Source organism: Camelus bactrianus, chromosome 3 (genome assembly GCF_048773025.1).
Source record: "Camelus bactrianus isolate YW-2024 breed Bactrian camel chromosome 3, ASM4877302v1, whole genome shotgun sequence".
In the NCBI taxonomy this organism is placed as follows: Eukaryota; Metazoa; Chordata; class Mammalia; order Artiodactyla; family Camelidae; genus Camelus; species Camelus bactrianus.
Genome location: NC_133541.1, coordinates 90,840,172 through 90,852,916, shown reverse-complemented (window position 1 = coordinate 90,852,916; position 12,745 = coordinate 90,840,172). Strand labels below are relative to the sequence as shown.

At 45.1% G+C, this 12,745-nt stretch overlaps 1 protein-coding gene across 1 annotated transcript in view; it reads left to right on the top strand.

Moving 5' to 3' along the window:
- Nucleotides 1-3,158: 3,158 nt before the first annotated feature.
- Nucleotides 3,159-12,745, top strand: part of FBN2 (fibrillin 2) — a 207,360-nt gene continuing 197,773 nt past the window's right edge. The window contains exons 1-4 of the mRNA XM_074360603.1: nucleotides 3,159-3,415; nucleotides 4,225-4,307; nucleotides 9,242-9,340; nucleotides 12,302-12,397. Coding sequence (XP_074216704.1) covers nucleotides 3,162-3,415; nucleotides 4,225-4,307; nucleotides 9,242-9,340; nucleotides 12,302-12,397 — 532 coding nt within the window. The 5' untranslated portion in view covers nucleotides 3,159-3,161. The remainder of the gene's footprint in view (nucleotides 3,416-4,224; nucleotides 4,308-9,241; nucleotides 9,341-12,301; nucleotides 12,398-12,745) is intronic.

Genomic DNA, 12,745 nt, shown 5'->3' with positions numbered 1-12,745 from the left:
TTTGGTTTATACTTCTATTTTTTTAAATGTGCACGTGTATGCGTGCACACACACACACACACACACACACATGCATGTGTGCTCCAAAAAAGTAGCATCCAATATATAATATCCTGCACCTTACATTCAAACTTAAATTCAATTAAAATGTAGTAAAATATACATAACATAAAACTTATCATTTTAGCCAGATTTAAGTATAAAATTCAGGGGCATTAAGTTCATTCACAATGATGTGTAATCATTGTCACGCTATTAATTTTCAGAACATTTTCATCATCCTAAATGAAAATTCTCTACCAATTAAACAATGATTCCTCATTCTGTTTCTGTTCTCCCAATCCAGCCCTTGGTAAATTTTAGTCTTCTTTTTGTCTCAATAGACTTGCCTGTTCTATCTGCACCTTTTTTTCCCTATTGAATTGTATATTCCAGAGATCATCCATAGGAGTACATAGAGATCCTCATTCATTTTTCACAGGTTTATGGTATTCCATCGAATGGATTAAACTATACTCAGCTAGTTCCTTATTGAGGGGAACTTTATGTTTCTGATCTTTTGCTATTATAAACAGTGTTGCAATGGACAGACTACTGCATTTATCATTTCATTTTTTCACCTGTATACCTTTTAATTACATTTCTAAATGTGGAATTGGTGATTCTAAGGATAAATGTATTTGCAGTTTTAGAACATTCGGATTTGATGTGACAGACAGAAATGAGCCACAAAATTATTTAAGTATTAAATAAAAATCCATTTGACAGGGCTAAATGTTTAAAGAGTATGATTAAAACACTTCCCAAGATATACTTTATTTAGCTCTTTTACTTTAAATGATTTTGGTTGAAGGACAGTGCATGACAAATACCTCTATTGCTGTCTTTAATTTCTTTAGATTTGAACAGACTGGTGTCCCACATGAAATTACGCAGCTCCTACTTTTTCTTATGCCTTATGAGAATTCTGAAAGAAGGGATACTACCTTAAAACTTTTTGCCTGACTACACTGCGGGAAAAAAAGGAGGGAGTTATGCCAATTCTAAGAGATTTCTGGCTGCCAAACAGCACATCTGGGCAATTCGGGCCAGGAAAAAAAATTAGGTATATAAATCTTTAAAGTAAGTTTTCTAGGCCTGAAGAATCCAGACATTGCTCTCTCGTACTGTTTCCTAAACGGTTCTTGGACGGTCAGTCCCGGTTTTCAGGGGTGTTTGATTTTTAATTATGAAATGCCACGGACTGAGGGACGACTAGGACTTCACAGACATCTCATGAAAGCAGTGCCACAAAGGAAGACCCCAGAGCTGAGTGAGCAGAGAGGCAGCTCTTACAGGTTCAGAGGGCAAGTGGCCAGCCTGGATGCACCAATTGCTAGGGTTTAATCATTAATCAGGAGTCCAACCCGGGAACCAAGGATATGACCCCCAGACCCATTTACCCACCCCGTGCTCCCCTTCCGCCCCCAACGCACTTCAGGGGCTCTCACTCCTCTCTGGCTGCAAACCCGTGCGGAGCCCTGCCGGCTCGCCCCGGAGCACATCCTCAGCACGGACTCCCCAGGACCACGGCGCCGGCACAGTGCCGAGGTCCCCCGTGGCTGCGTGAGCCCCCTCTTGGAGGCCGAGGGCTCATTTCAATCCGGAAACGCCCAGCCCCTCCGCGGGTTCCGCAGACTGACGCCGCTCCCGGTGGGGAGGTGGGGGTAGGAGGCCGGTGGGGAGGGCTTGGCCTCCTCGAATTGAGGTTGCAGCCAACTCCCGCTCGAGTCCCCATTCCTGCTTGACTGCGAATCCCTCCACCCCGGGTCTGGATCCTTGCAGGAGGACCCGTTCTCATCCTCAATCGTGTGGCCTCTGTCCCGCGGGGAAGTTCAGCTGCGGGTCTAGCTAAGCCGGGCGCGTTTAGAGGCCCTCGTCCCTGGTCCGCGGCCCGGCGAGGATGGAGGGGGAAGGGAAGGGGCTGCTGCCTCCTTCCCCAAATCCGGTCCCTAACCGCCCCCTCCCCCGTCGTCTGCTCGCTTTGTACAGGCAGTCAAAACAGAGCTAGCGGCCAATTGAGGGGGACGGGAAGCAAAGCCGACTGACTCCTCGCCCCCTCCTCCCGGCCCCCCGGCCCTCCCTCCCCTTTCCCACTTCTCTCCTCGCCCTAACCTCGCCCCCATCCCCCGCTCATTTCCTCTCGCACCCAGGCTCGCCAATCCCTCTTTCCAAGCCTCTTTTTCAACCCTGGCCTTCCTCTCCTGTTCGCCCCCCTTCTCCCCAATCTCGGTTCTCTCCCCTCCCTACACCCTACCCCCTTCCTTCCTCTTCCCCTCCCCCAGCCCCTGACTCCCCTGGTTCCTCCCCACCCGATCGCCCCCTTACTCTGTCTCCGCCCACTCTGTGCCGGCCCCTCGGTCGGAGCTGCGCCCCACGTGTGGACTGCTGCGCTCCAGCCCCCACTGACAGCCGCCGCCCGCCGGCCCGCCCAGCGCCCCGCCGGGCCTCAAAACCCCCGCGCCGCGCCCTCGCCCGCTGCATCTTCCCCGGCGTCCAGCCTCCCGCCCTCCCTCTTACCGGCGGCTCGCTCCGGCCCCGCGCACCTCCGCCCGGCTCCTCAGCCGTCGCCGGCGCGTTGCTGCCCCGAGGGACTTCGGGCGAGCTGGGAGAAGACCCTCCTCTTCTTTAGGGGGCAACTTTTGTTTGCTTGCCGGCTCCTTTCTGGTAACTTCTGCAGCTTTCCAAGATCAGTGCCCGGAACGCACGGGAATCCGCCGAGTCGCTGCGTGCAGGCCCTTTTTTTCTTTTGAGGTCCGCTTTCTTTGTAACTTTACGCCGCGGCTGCTCGGGTTACTTTTGTAATTTCCCGCCCCCGCTTGCTGGCGGTCCTGGAGTCGCTCGGGGCAGCGGCCCGGGGGATGCAACGTGGACCGCGCGGGGCTGCCGGCCGCTCCGCCGCCGCGCCTCGCCGCCCGCTGCGCTAGAGCCTGCTCGCCGCCAGCAGCCAGGGGGCCGGCGCTCGGTCGGGGGCTCCCGCTAGAGCAGGGAGCCCGAGCCCAAGGGAGTCCCGGGAGCCGACGAAGGGCTTGTTGGACCCTGACTTTTTTCGGGCCGCTCATATTTTGTCTTTGAGCGCTCGCTCACCGCGGACCACGGTCCGCGCGCTCTCGGCGCCCGCGATGGGGAGACGGCGGCGGCTGTGTCTCCAGCCCTACTTCGTGTGGCTGGGCTGCGTGGCGCTCTGGGCGCAGGGCACGGCCAGCCAGCCCCAGCCTCCGCCGCCCAAGCAGCCCCGGCCTCAGCCGCCACCGCAACAGGTCCGGACCGCAGCGGCGGGCTCCGAAGGCGGGTTCGCGGTGCCCGAGTATCGGGAGGAGGGCGTCGCGGTGGCCAGCCGCGTCCGCAGGCGAGGACAGCAGGACGTGCTCAGAGGGTAGGTGGGCAGGCGGCACGGGGCGGGGGGAGCCTTGGCTTGGCAGCTTTCCATCCCACCCCCTCCCTGAAACTAGTTCTGGCGGCTAGTGGTGGCCCTCTCCACCAGTAGACCGCGAAGACTCCCAAGAACGCCTCCCCCTTTTCCTCCGCAGCTCTGCGGGCAACAAGCCCTCCCTCGAGGGGTTGGGCGGCGGGTGGGTCAGAGGCCCCTGAGTGCGGACGGCACAGCGCCTGCCGAGCCCGCCGTGCGGGAACAGGTTCTCAATGTCGGGCGGAAGGCGCGCGTGAGTCCACCCGGCGCGGCGCCGGGGCTGGTGGAGTCTGCCTGCTCCCCACCGTCGGGGGCGCCGCTGCCGAGCCTTTTGTTTGAGGACGTGTGCGGGGTTTACAGCTCACTCTAAACATCAAGCCGAGCGCTCCACCTTCCGACGCGCCATCCTTGACACGTCGGGGCCAAAGCAACAGTTGATCAAGGAGGGATGGATTTGGGGACGAGGTCTAGGATTTTAGAAACGGCGTGTTCCCTTTGTTCTCTGCAACTGGAGGCTAGAATAGTAGCAAATTATATGTTTCCATGTTTCTTTTCGCGCTTTAGAAAGGCAGCAACCAAGGACAGATGAAAGGCAATGTTTAGACGTTTCTGACCCTCCCCCATTACAGTGTCTCATTTACTTCCATGTCTGCGGCCCAAGCCCCAAGAATTTAAGTAGTTTTGGTTGGTTTGTTGTCCCGAAATCTTACAAAAACTGCTAATGTATTACCGCACCCCTCTCTACGAGTGTGTGTGACTTCGCTTGTCCGTCGCAGGCCCAACGTGTGCGGATCCAGGTTCCACTCATACTGCTGCCCGGGATGGAAGACGCTCCCTGGAGGAAACCAGTGCATTGTCCGTGAGTGCTTGGCTGGGATCACAGCTTGGGGCAGCACGCACGGCCCCAACTCAGGGCCGACCTCTTGCATTCAGTCGTCTGGACACAGAGTTGCTTTTAGAATCCGGTGGCCACATAGCAGTAATAATTAGGACGCGGCCCCGTTTGAATGGTGGGGAAGCAGCAGCCGGTTTGCTTCTGTTTAGACTTCGCTTCTAGACTCTGTTGAAGGGCAATAATGATAAACTTTTCAAAGATACTTGGAAGTTTTATCTTTCTATGTCTATTAATACAAATTGAAGGGGGAGTGGAGCAATTCCCTAGATAACCCCAAACCACTTTTTCCTGAAAGAGTGCAGATAAGACCTCAATGTGATTATGTAAATTATCTGCCTTTTGGCTCTGCGTGGGGTTTAAGCCATATGGATTCTTAGGCCTCTGTACAAAGCCACTTATTATCAATGGTTTCATCTCAGAGACAACGTTAACATAGATATTAACAGAGCATTCTTAGAGATTTAGAGTTGACCCAGGTTAACAAAAGTTTTAAAAGAGAGGACTCTTCCAAATGGTTTGACTTTTTTGGAGGGGTGGGGACGACATTTAAATTTAGAATTTCCAGATCCCAAATTGCATAGTGTGCAGTAGATTTCCAAAGTGTGAGTCTTAGGACTTCAGAAGTTTGGCACATCTGACCTTAAAAGTTTTGATCATTTTATTCAGTTCCCAGAGTGTATACCCAGCTCTCCAAGTTTTAATTGGAGAAGTCATTAGTTATCAGCCTCACAGTGATGGACTGTGGGATGTCTTATTTAGCCTGCCTGTGAATTTGTGAGTTTAAGTGTGACTGGCCCTTCCGTGTGTGTTTATATAGCACAGCCACATCTGTCTTGTGGGAGGAGAGCCAGGTATCATGGACAGAACATTCATTGAGAGTCAGTTTTGACTTTAGATTGACCTTGATGTTCTCCAGGGGAAAGGCAATTATGCAACAAGAAACAGAGAAAAAGGGCAAGCCACACTAGCCAAGGGGTAATAAGGATGTAGTGGCATCTCTGACTCTATATTTATTGGTTTTGTGGGTTCAAGATAGACGCTTAATGTTATTTCAGTGCAGTTTTTAAAAAAACATGAAATCTCAAGTGCTGTGAAGATTAGCTTCTTATTTTTTCTACTCTGAAAGAATCCCACAATCTCCAGTGATGGGGCAGAATAAGAAGCAACAACTATGTTCTTTGAGGTGACTCATAAATATTTTAAATAAACACTCTGATTACAAGCCCTTCCTTTTATTAAAAAGAAAGGAAGGGTATTGAATTCATTTCTCTCCAATACAGAAGTCATGTATGTGAAGCATTTGTGGAGGGTGCCTTTACATTTTCGTGCCAGTAGGGCGTTACTGTGCCTGCTTTAAACCTACAAGGTTCCTAGAGTCTTGAAACAGCTAACATCACTCCGCACACACCTGCCGTTCCAGCCGGGAGTGACTTAGGCACTGCGGAAAGTCTGACTCACTAGATGTAATGAATGTGACTGCCATTATTGAGTTGGAGGGCAGCCGAGGAGAAGGGATTGGTTTATGGTACGTGTTGAAAATCTGTAAAGTCAGATTTTATTGGATCAGTGTGGAATAGGAATTCCAGAGAACAGAGCCTTTCAGAATATTTACAGTAGAAATAGACATACATATACATATACATGGCTCTCTGAGTGTCAGCTTAAAATACTTTGAGTCTTTGAATAACATTGTGCCCTTTACATGTTTAGAAGATCAGTTTTGGAAATCTCAGAGTAACAGTGAATACTGTACCCTGCTTTTCCACTACTTCAGATATTTGGGTGCTTATGAAATATATTGGAATGTCCATGTATCACAAATCTATAAAAAACATAATCTTTGAAATAATCTTTATATCTCTGAGAAACATTTACAGTACCTGTGTCAAGAGAGATCTACAAAAATATTTATTAGCACATTTAAAAAAGTAATTCAAATGCTCAAGAGTAAAATAGTGTACAAAAGAGAGGGAGAATGTAATGCCTTTATATTCTCTTGCATGGGTCTTAAATAAATTTTAACTTTGAATATTTTGGATTAAATTCAGTGGTTAAATTATTTCGACATTTAAAACCATAATATGTGGAGGTAATTACCCAATTGAAATCATCATACAATCAAAATACAGTTTTCATTCCATGAAATTCTGCCACTTGTAACAACATGGATGGACCTAGAAAATATTATTCTTAGTGAAATGTCAGACGGAGACAAATGCTGTATGATATCCCTTACATGTGAAATCTAAAAAATAATACAAATGAATGTATATGCAAAACAGAAACAGACTCACAGAGACAGAAAACAAACTAGTGGCTACCAGTGAGGAAAGGGGAGGGAGAAAGAACAAGCTAGGGGTATGGAATTCATAGGTATGGACTACTATGTGTAAAATAGTTAGGCAACATGAATATATGGTGTAACACAGGGAATTTGAGCCATTGTCTTGTAATAACTCGTAGTGGAGTATAATCTGCAAAAATACTGAATCACTGTACTATGCATTTGAAATTATAATATTCTAAATCAGTTATACTTCAGTTTAAAAAAAGAGTTTGCATTCTAGGATTTTTTCATGATAACAAATTATTCATTATATTTGCATAAGATTCACCATCTGGCCAAAGAAAAGCCTCTAAGACAACTTACAAAAAGAGAATAAGTAAAATACAAATAGAAAAGGAGGACCAAAGATTAATTTTCTCAAAAACTTACATTTTTTTCTTTTATTGAGATATTAAGGTGATCACCTTCTAGGAATTTCAACCTGTTTGGCCTTGACCAGACTTCAAGAGGAGAAGATATTAAAATAAAAATGTATCTCAAACTACTGGAAACCTAATGTATTTTGATTTGAGTTTCTGTATTTTGTTGTTATTGTTCTTAATTGTGGCCTATAAAAATCACTGAAGTACTTCCAGACTTTCAAATATTTGTTTCCAAAAGGATGAAATTGACTTTCTCACTTTCCATTTGTTTTTTTTTTAAATCTTGTTAGAACATGAAGCAATGGGAAAACTTGCTTTTTAATTATTGTATTGTGAAATTATGCTGTGAAAAACATTCTGATCAGTGGAATAACAGTGGGAAGGGGCTGGCCCAGAATCATAGCATTTGAGACCTGAAGAGTCATCAGAACACCCCAATATAATCCTTTTGTTTTATTTTACCAGTGAGAAAACTAAACCCAGAAAAGCTGTGGGTTTTTTTCCTGAGCTTGCAATGGGTCAATGGCAGAATGGGGACTCACCCTCAAACCTCTTCTTACCGTTTACTCTCTACTGTGCCAGGCGTCTTCTCCCAGCATCACTGAAATCCCAACGCCCAGGTCCTCTCTTCCTTGCCCTCTAGTATTCCTGGTTCTTGTGGGTTTTGTGATTGTGGGAAGGACCAATATCTAGGTGAGACAGAAGAGAGGAGAAAGGGCCTCAGCAGTCTTGCATCTCCCTGGCTCTCGGATGTGAAGGGAACACATGTGGCTGTGACATGGATCTGTCTGAGGATGACCAGTCTCCAGTCCATCAGACCTTCTTTGGGTTCAGGATTTGGGAGGGGGCATTTTGTGTATAACCTAAGCCTAGACTAATTGTCTGCCTGCTGGGGATGAGGGAGCTTTGAAATTAAACAGTATTTTAGACATTTGTCTTTGGAAAGTTACTGGTGATCAGAAAATATGGTACATTTTAAGTAGTCAGTTCCATGGCAAGAACCATGTTCTTGCCTAAAATTGTTTTTTTATCTTCACGCTATTGTCTGTGACATTTTCATTTACAAGAAGTACTGATGGAGATGCTGGACATATTATGTGGATGTCAAAAGGCAGTTTGGAGGAGAAAAATAATTATTGAGTCCACCTCTGTAGAACATGCCCTTTACAGATTGGGAGTCTCCAATCTCTTTGAAAGTTGTGGCAACCCCCACTTCCCCAGCAAAAGACACAGACACACATTTACATACATGTTCATAGCTAGTTTCGGGGCAGTCTCAGACTCTCCTCTTCCTGTCTTGATGTAGCCAATCATGGAGCATTAAAGCTCTAGCCTGTTTGTGCAAAGAGAGAATTCAGTCGTGGGTATAGAGATAAATCTCTAAGCTTCTAAATGAACTGACTCTAAATATGGGCAAGACTTCCCATTGGAAGGCACTAGGCTAACGATTTTAAGGATCTGTAGTATGTGCTGTGTCCTTGAGCCTAACATTCTTTGCTCTGGTGACCCTCATACCTTGGAGGTCACAGCTGCAGGAGGCGTTGACTCTCTCTCCATCAAGATGTCGCTGCAGCTTTTCTGAACAGCAGGAATAGGCTAGGTTGTGGAGGTGACATGGGAGAAGGAAGGCTGGAGGAAAGAGAGAGGGAATTATTAAGGGGAGCAAAGATTGATGATGGGGTAGGTCAGATACCAGCCGGGAAGGAATGTGCAGGGAACCCCTGTGGCTTGGCCAGGTTGTTAGAGCGTGGAGTCTCTGGCTCAGCCAGTTTCACATTCTCTGCCTTCCTGGGAAGGTCCTTTACAGAGTGGGCTATGTTTTCTGAGGTCCTGTGGGTTTCCTCAACCCTCCCAGCTTCCTAGGGCCGAGACTGTCTTCTCGTGGTGAATTCTGCCTGTGAACTCCGCCTCGAATGGAAAAGGCCACCTGTGCTGATGCGAGTTGAACGGTTAGGATTAGGGAACTTGAAGTAGCTTCACCTGTTCCACATCATCGTGAGGGTAATGATGAGACTGATGACCTGCCTACAGTGGGCAGTCTCCTTGCATATCTGAAGTTAGACGTGGTGTGTCCCATGTTTTATGTCTGAGTTTTTCAGGTTGATAGTTTTTAACTAGCGCTTTCTTGTTTTGTCAGTGGTGGCTTACTACCTAACTGTTCACTTGCTTTCCTCTTGTGCTTTCTGCAGCGATTTGTAGGAATAGTTGTGGAGATGGATTTTGTTCTCGTCCTAACATGTGTACTTGTTCCAGTGGCCAAATATCACCTACCTGTGGATCAAAATCAAGTATGTTTTTCATATGTGACCTTACTTACTCCATTATCTGTAAGCTTTTGAGTAAAAACTAAATGTCCTTTTAAGGAAGATATAGACCCATGATTATTTTCCTCACTAACTAGGTCGGTATTAATCTTTGGAATAAAAATCTTTGGTGGCTTAATTATTGCTACCCCAACAACTAAGGGATAATGAAGGTAATGATTTTCATTAAGAAAAATGATTTCATTCTGGTCAAAAAGCTATGTGTCTATGCAGTAAAAGGGCCTGCATTCTGTGGAGAAGTAATTCTTAGTGAAGAATAGTTATAACTTACTGAGTTTTTACCATGTTCTAGGTACTAAGTGTTTGACTATATCATTTTACTTAATCCTCATGTGAACACTATGAGATACTATGATTTATACCCCATTGACAGAGAAGGAGGCTGAGGCACACATAAGTTTAACTCACCCAAGGTAACATCTCTTTGAATCCAGGAATATTCATGCCTAAGTCTATAGACTTAAACTCTGGGCTCTGTTTATTGGCTTTGCTTAACCCCTGCAGGATACCCTGTTTTGTGGGTTAACTAAAGCGGAAGGATAGAGGATTGGGGTGACAAGTATTTGCTGTGTACTAACCAGATGCTTTACATATATTAACTTATTTTATGCACATGAACTCCCAGCAGCTCTGTCAGATCACTGCGTCAGTGGACTAAGATTGTATTTTTCATGAGCTAATTAGAAATTGTTGGGCCTTTAAGGTCCGAGATTACTTTTTTTAGACCAGTGTTTAAGGTAACATTATATGACACTGTGGAAGTAGCTATTGTTTATTTAATTGCTCGGTGATTAAATAAATCTTTAAGTCTGCCTCAAACTAGTATGAAGTTGTTACATTTTTAACATTTCCCTCTACAAATTTTTCCCAAGAAAAAGTAGTACGTAATCTGTCTGACTGAGGAATATAAGATTCAAGATTTGTACAACAGAGGTCATTGTCTGATAATGAAACTTCTGATTAACGCTCTAGTTTCACTTTTTTTTTGAAAATAATCTGTCATTTTCCCAGTCTTTTAAAACCTGTTGTTCCGAATTGAGAGAGACTTTCCTGACCACCCTGATCAGCCATTTCTCCCCTACTTTCCTTCACCTGCCTTGTCCGACTGCCTGGGAGGTACCTTGCCGGTAGTGTCATTATCCTATTTTCTTAGTTTTCTCATACGTGCCTTCAGCAAAAAAACAAACAAACAAACAAACAAAAAAACAAAACAAAACAAAACAAAACCCAATCCTGGAGAAATTTTACAATTCAATTCCTTAATTCCTCTACCTCATTTCCTCTAGAGGGCAGCTGAATATTCACTAACCAACCCTCGGTTTGTAGTATATAATTTAACAGGGGATCCATGAATTCACTGGCCTTGAGTAATACTCACTCACTTTTCCATCAGGAACTTTTCTGTCCTTTCCATTCCTCCTGGTGCTCCAGCTCCCAAAAGCATTTAGCGCTAGTAATCGTTCTCTCCTTGCAATGCTCTCTTTTCCCTTCACTTGTGTACTATTACTGGCTCACAACGCTCCTTTTCTTAATTATTATTTTTAGTCTCCTTTCTGTATCTTCTTTTATTGGCCTTCCATTCACAGTTTGGAGTTCCTAAGAGTTCTGTTTTCCCTGGGTGAACTCATTTACATATATGTTTTCAACTACCACCAGTATGTTGCCAATTCATAATGATTATCTCTAGAATAGATCCCTCCACTGACCTTCATATTCACATGTTCCACTTCCTATTGGACATTCCCACTTGAAAGCATAGTAAGCGTCTGAAAGTGTGTGAAACACCGGTTCATTGCTGACCACAGCCTGCTGCTTCCGCAGTTTCCCTTGCCCCTGAAATGGCACTGCCATGCACCCAGTGCTTAAGCAACTCCTCTTTCTCTCACATCAGGTCTTTTAACAAGATCTGTAGGTTCCACTGACTGGAAAAAATATCCATCTTCTTTCCAGCACCATTGATGCTGAATGGGTCAGCTACCCTCCTCTCTCACCTGGACTTTTGCAGTAACCTCCTGTTGGATTCCCTAGCTTCTGCCTTCTTCAAATCCTTTCTCTCAGAGCAGCTAGAGTATCTTTTAATAATACAAACAGCATTGCTTGACTCTCTCATTTAAACCTTTTAAATGACTTCCTGTTGCATTTGGGATATAATGCAAACTGTTCATGGCCAACGAGGTCTTGTAGTATCTGGCTGGATCTGCCTGCTTCTGTAAGATCTTCCCTTCCTAGTCTGCTTCCTTATAATCATGTGAATCTTTCAGCTTTTCAAGCAGTGGGAAAGTCTTCTGATGTGCTGCTTCCTTTTCCTGTGAGGTTCCTCCCTGGTTCTTCTCATGCCTTGCTCATTTTCATTCTTCAGAACTCAGCTTAAATGTCATGTCGCATCAGAGTGGTCTTGTCTGGCTCCTGTATCCAGATTCCTCCTTGGCTCCAGGCTGCCCTCCTTCACAATACAGTGTCCCTCAGAGAACTTACCACAATCTATAATGACACTGTGGTATTTGTTTGCTTGTGTCTTTTCTGCCTCCCTGTGGGAATGTAGCTCCATGACAGTGGATACCAAGTCCGTCATGACAGCAGGACACTGAATTCATGAGGCAGGCGCTCAGCCACTGCCTTCTGAATGGACACACGAGTGCCCCCTGCGTCCCGGAACATGCATTTCTAGTCCTCTTGTCTCTAGATCCTTTAACACTGAAAGTGTAATGTATTTTAAATACATACTAAATAACATATGTTGTGACAAATATGGTCATGTTGCACTTACATTTACAAATACAGTTACAAATAAATAAAGGTATGCTTGGGTCATAACTTCTGTAGACTAGAATGTCATTAATTGAATACTTAGTATCATTTTGTAACTCTCACAGATACTGTAATTTTGGTGATTGATAGTTTTATGTTTTTTGTTGTTCTTTGCAGTTCAGCAGTGCAGCGTTAGGTGCATGAATGGTGGGACCTGTGCAGATGACCATTGCCAGTGCCAGAAGGGATATATTGGAACTTACTGTGGACAACGTAAGGCACATTGGGATAGACTTGATTTATTAGAAATAATTTGCTTTAGAGGGCATTTCATATGGAATCATCACTTAAGGTCTTGTAAAGCCTATGAGCGTTTAAAAAATAATTTTATGTTGGAAAGATGCACCTTATAAGTAAATATCTAATTTTTCTTAGCTCTTTAAAAATTTTTGTTCTAGAATACTGATGTTGTGGAGCACTGCTAGTGCTTTATCAAGTGAGACACATAAGCACAAGTAAATACTGACTTGCTCTTCCTTTAGCTCCGTAAAATACCTCCAAAAAAAAAAAAAGAAAAGTCTTACGAGGATCTCTCTCTTTTTAGGATATCCCAAATTTAAC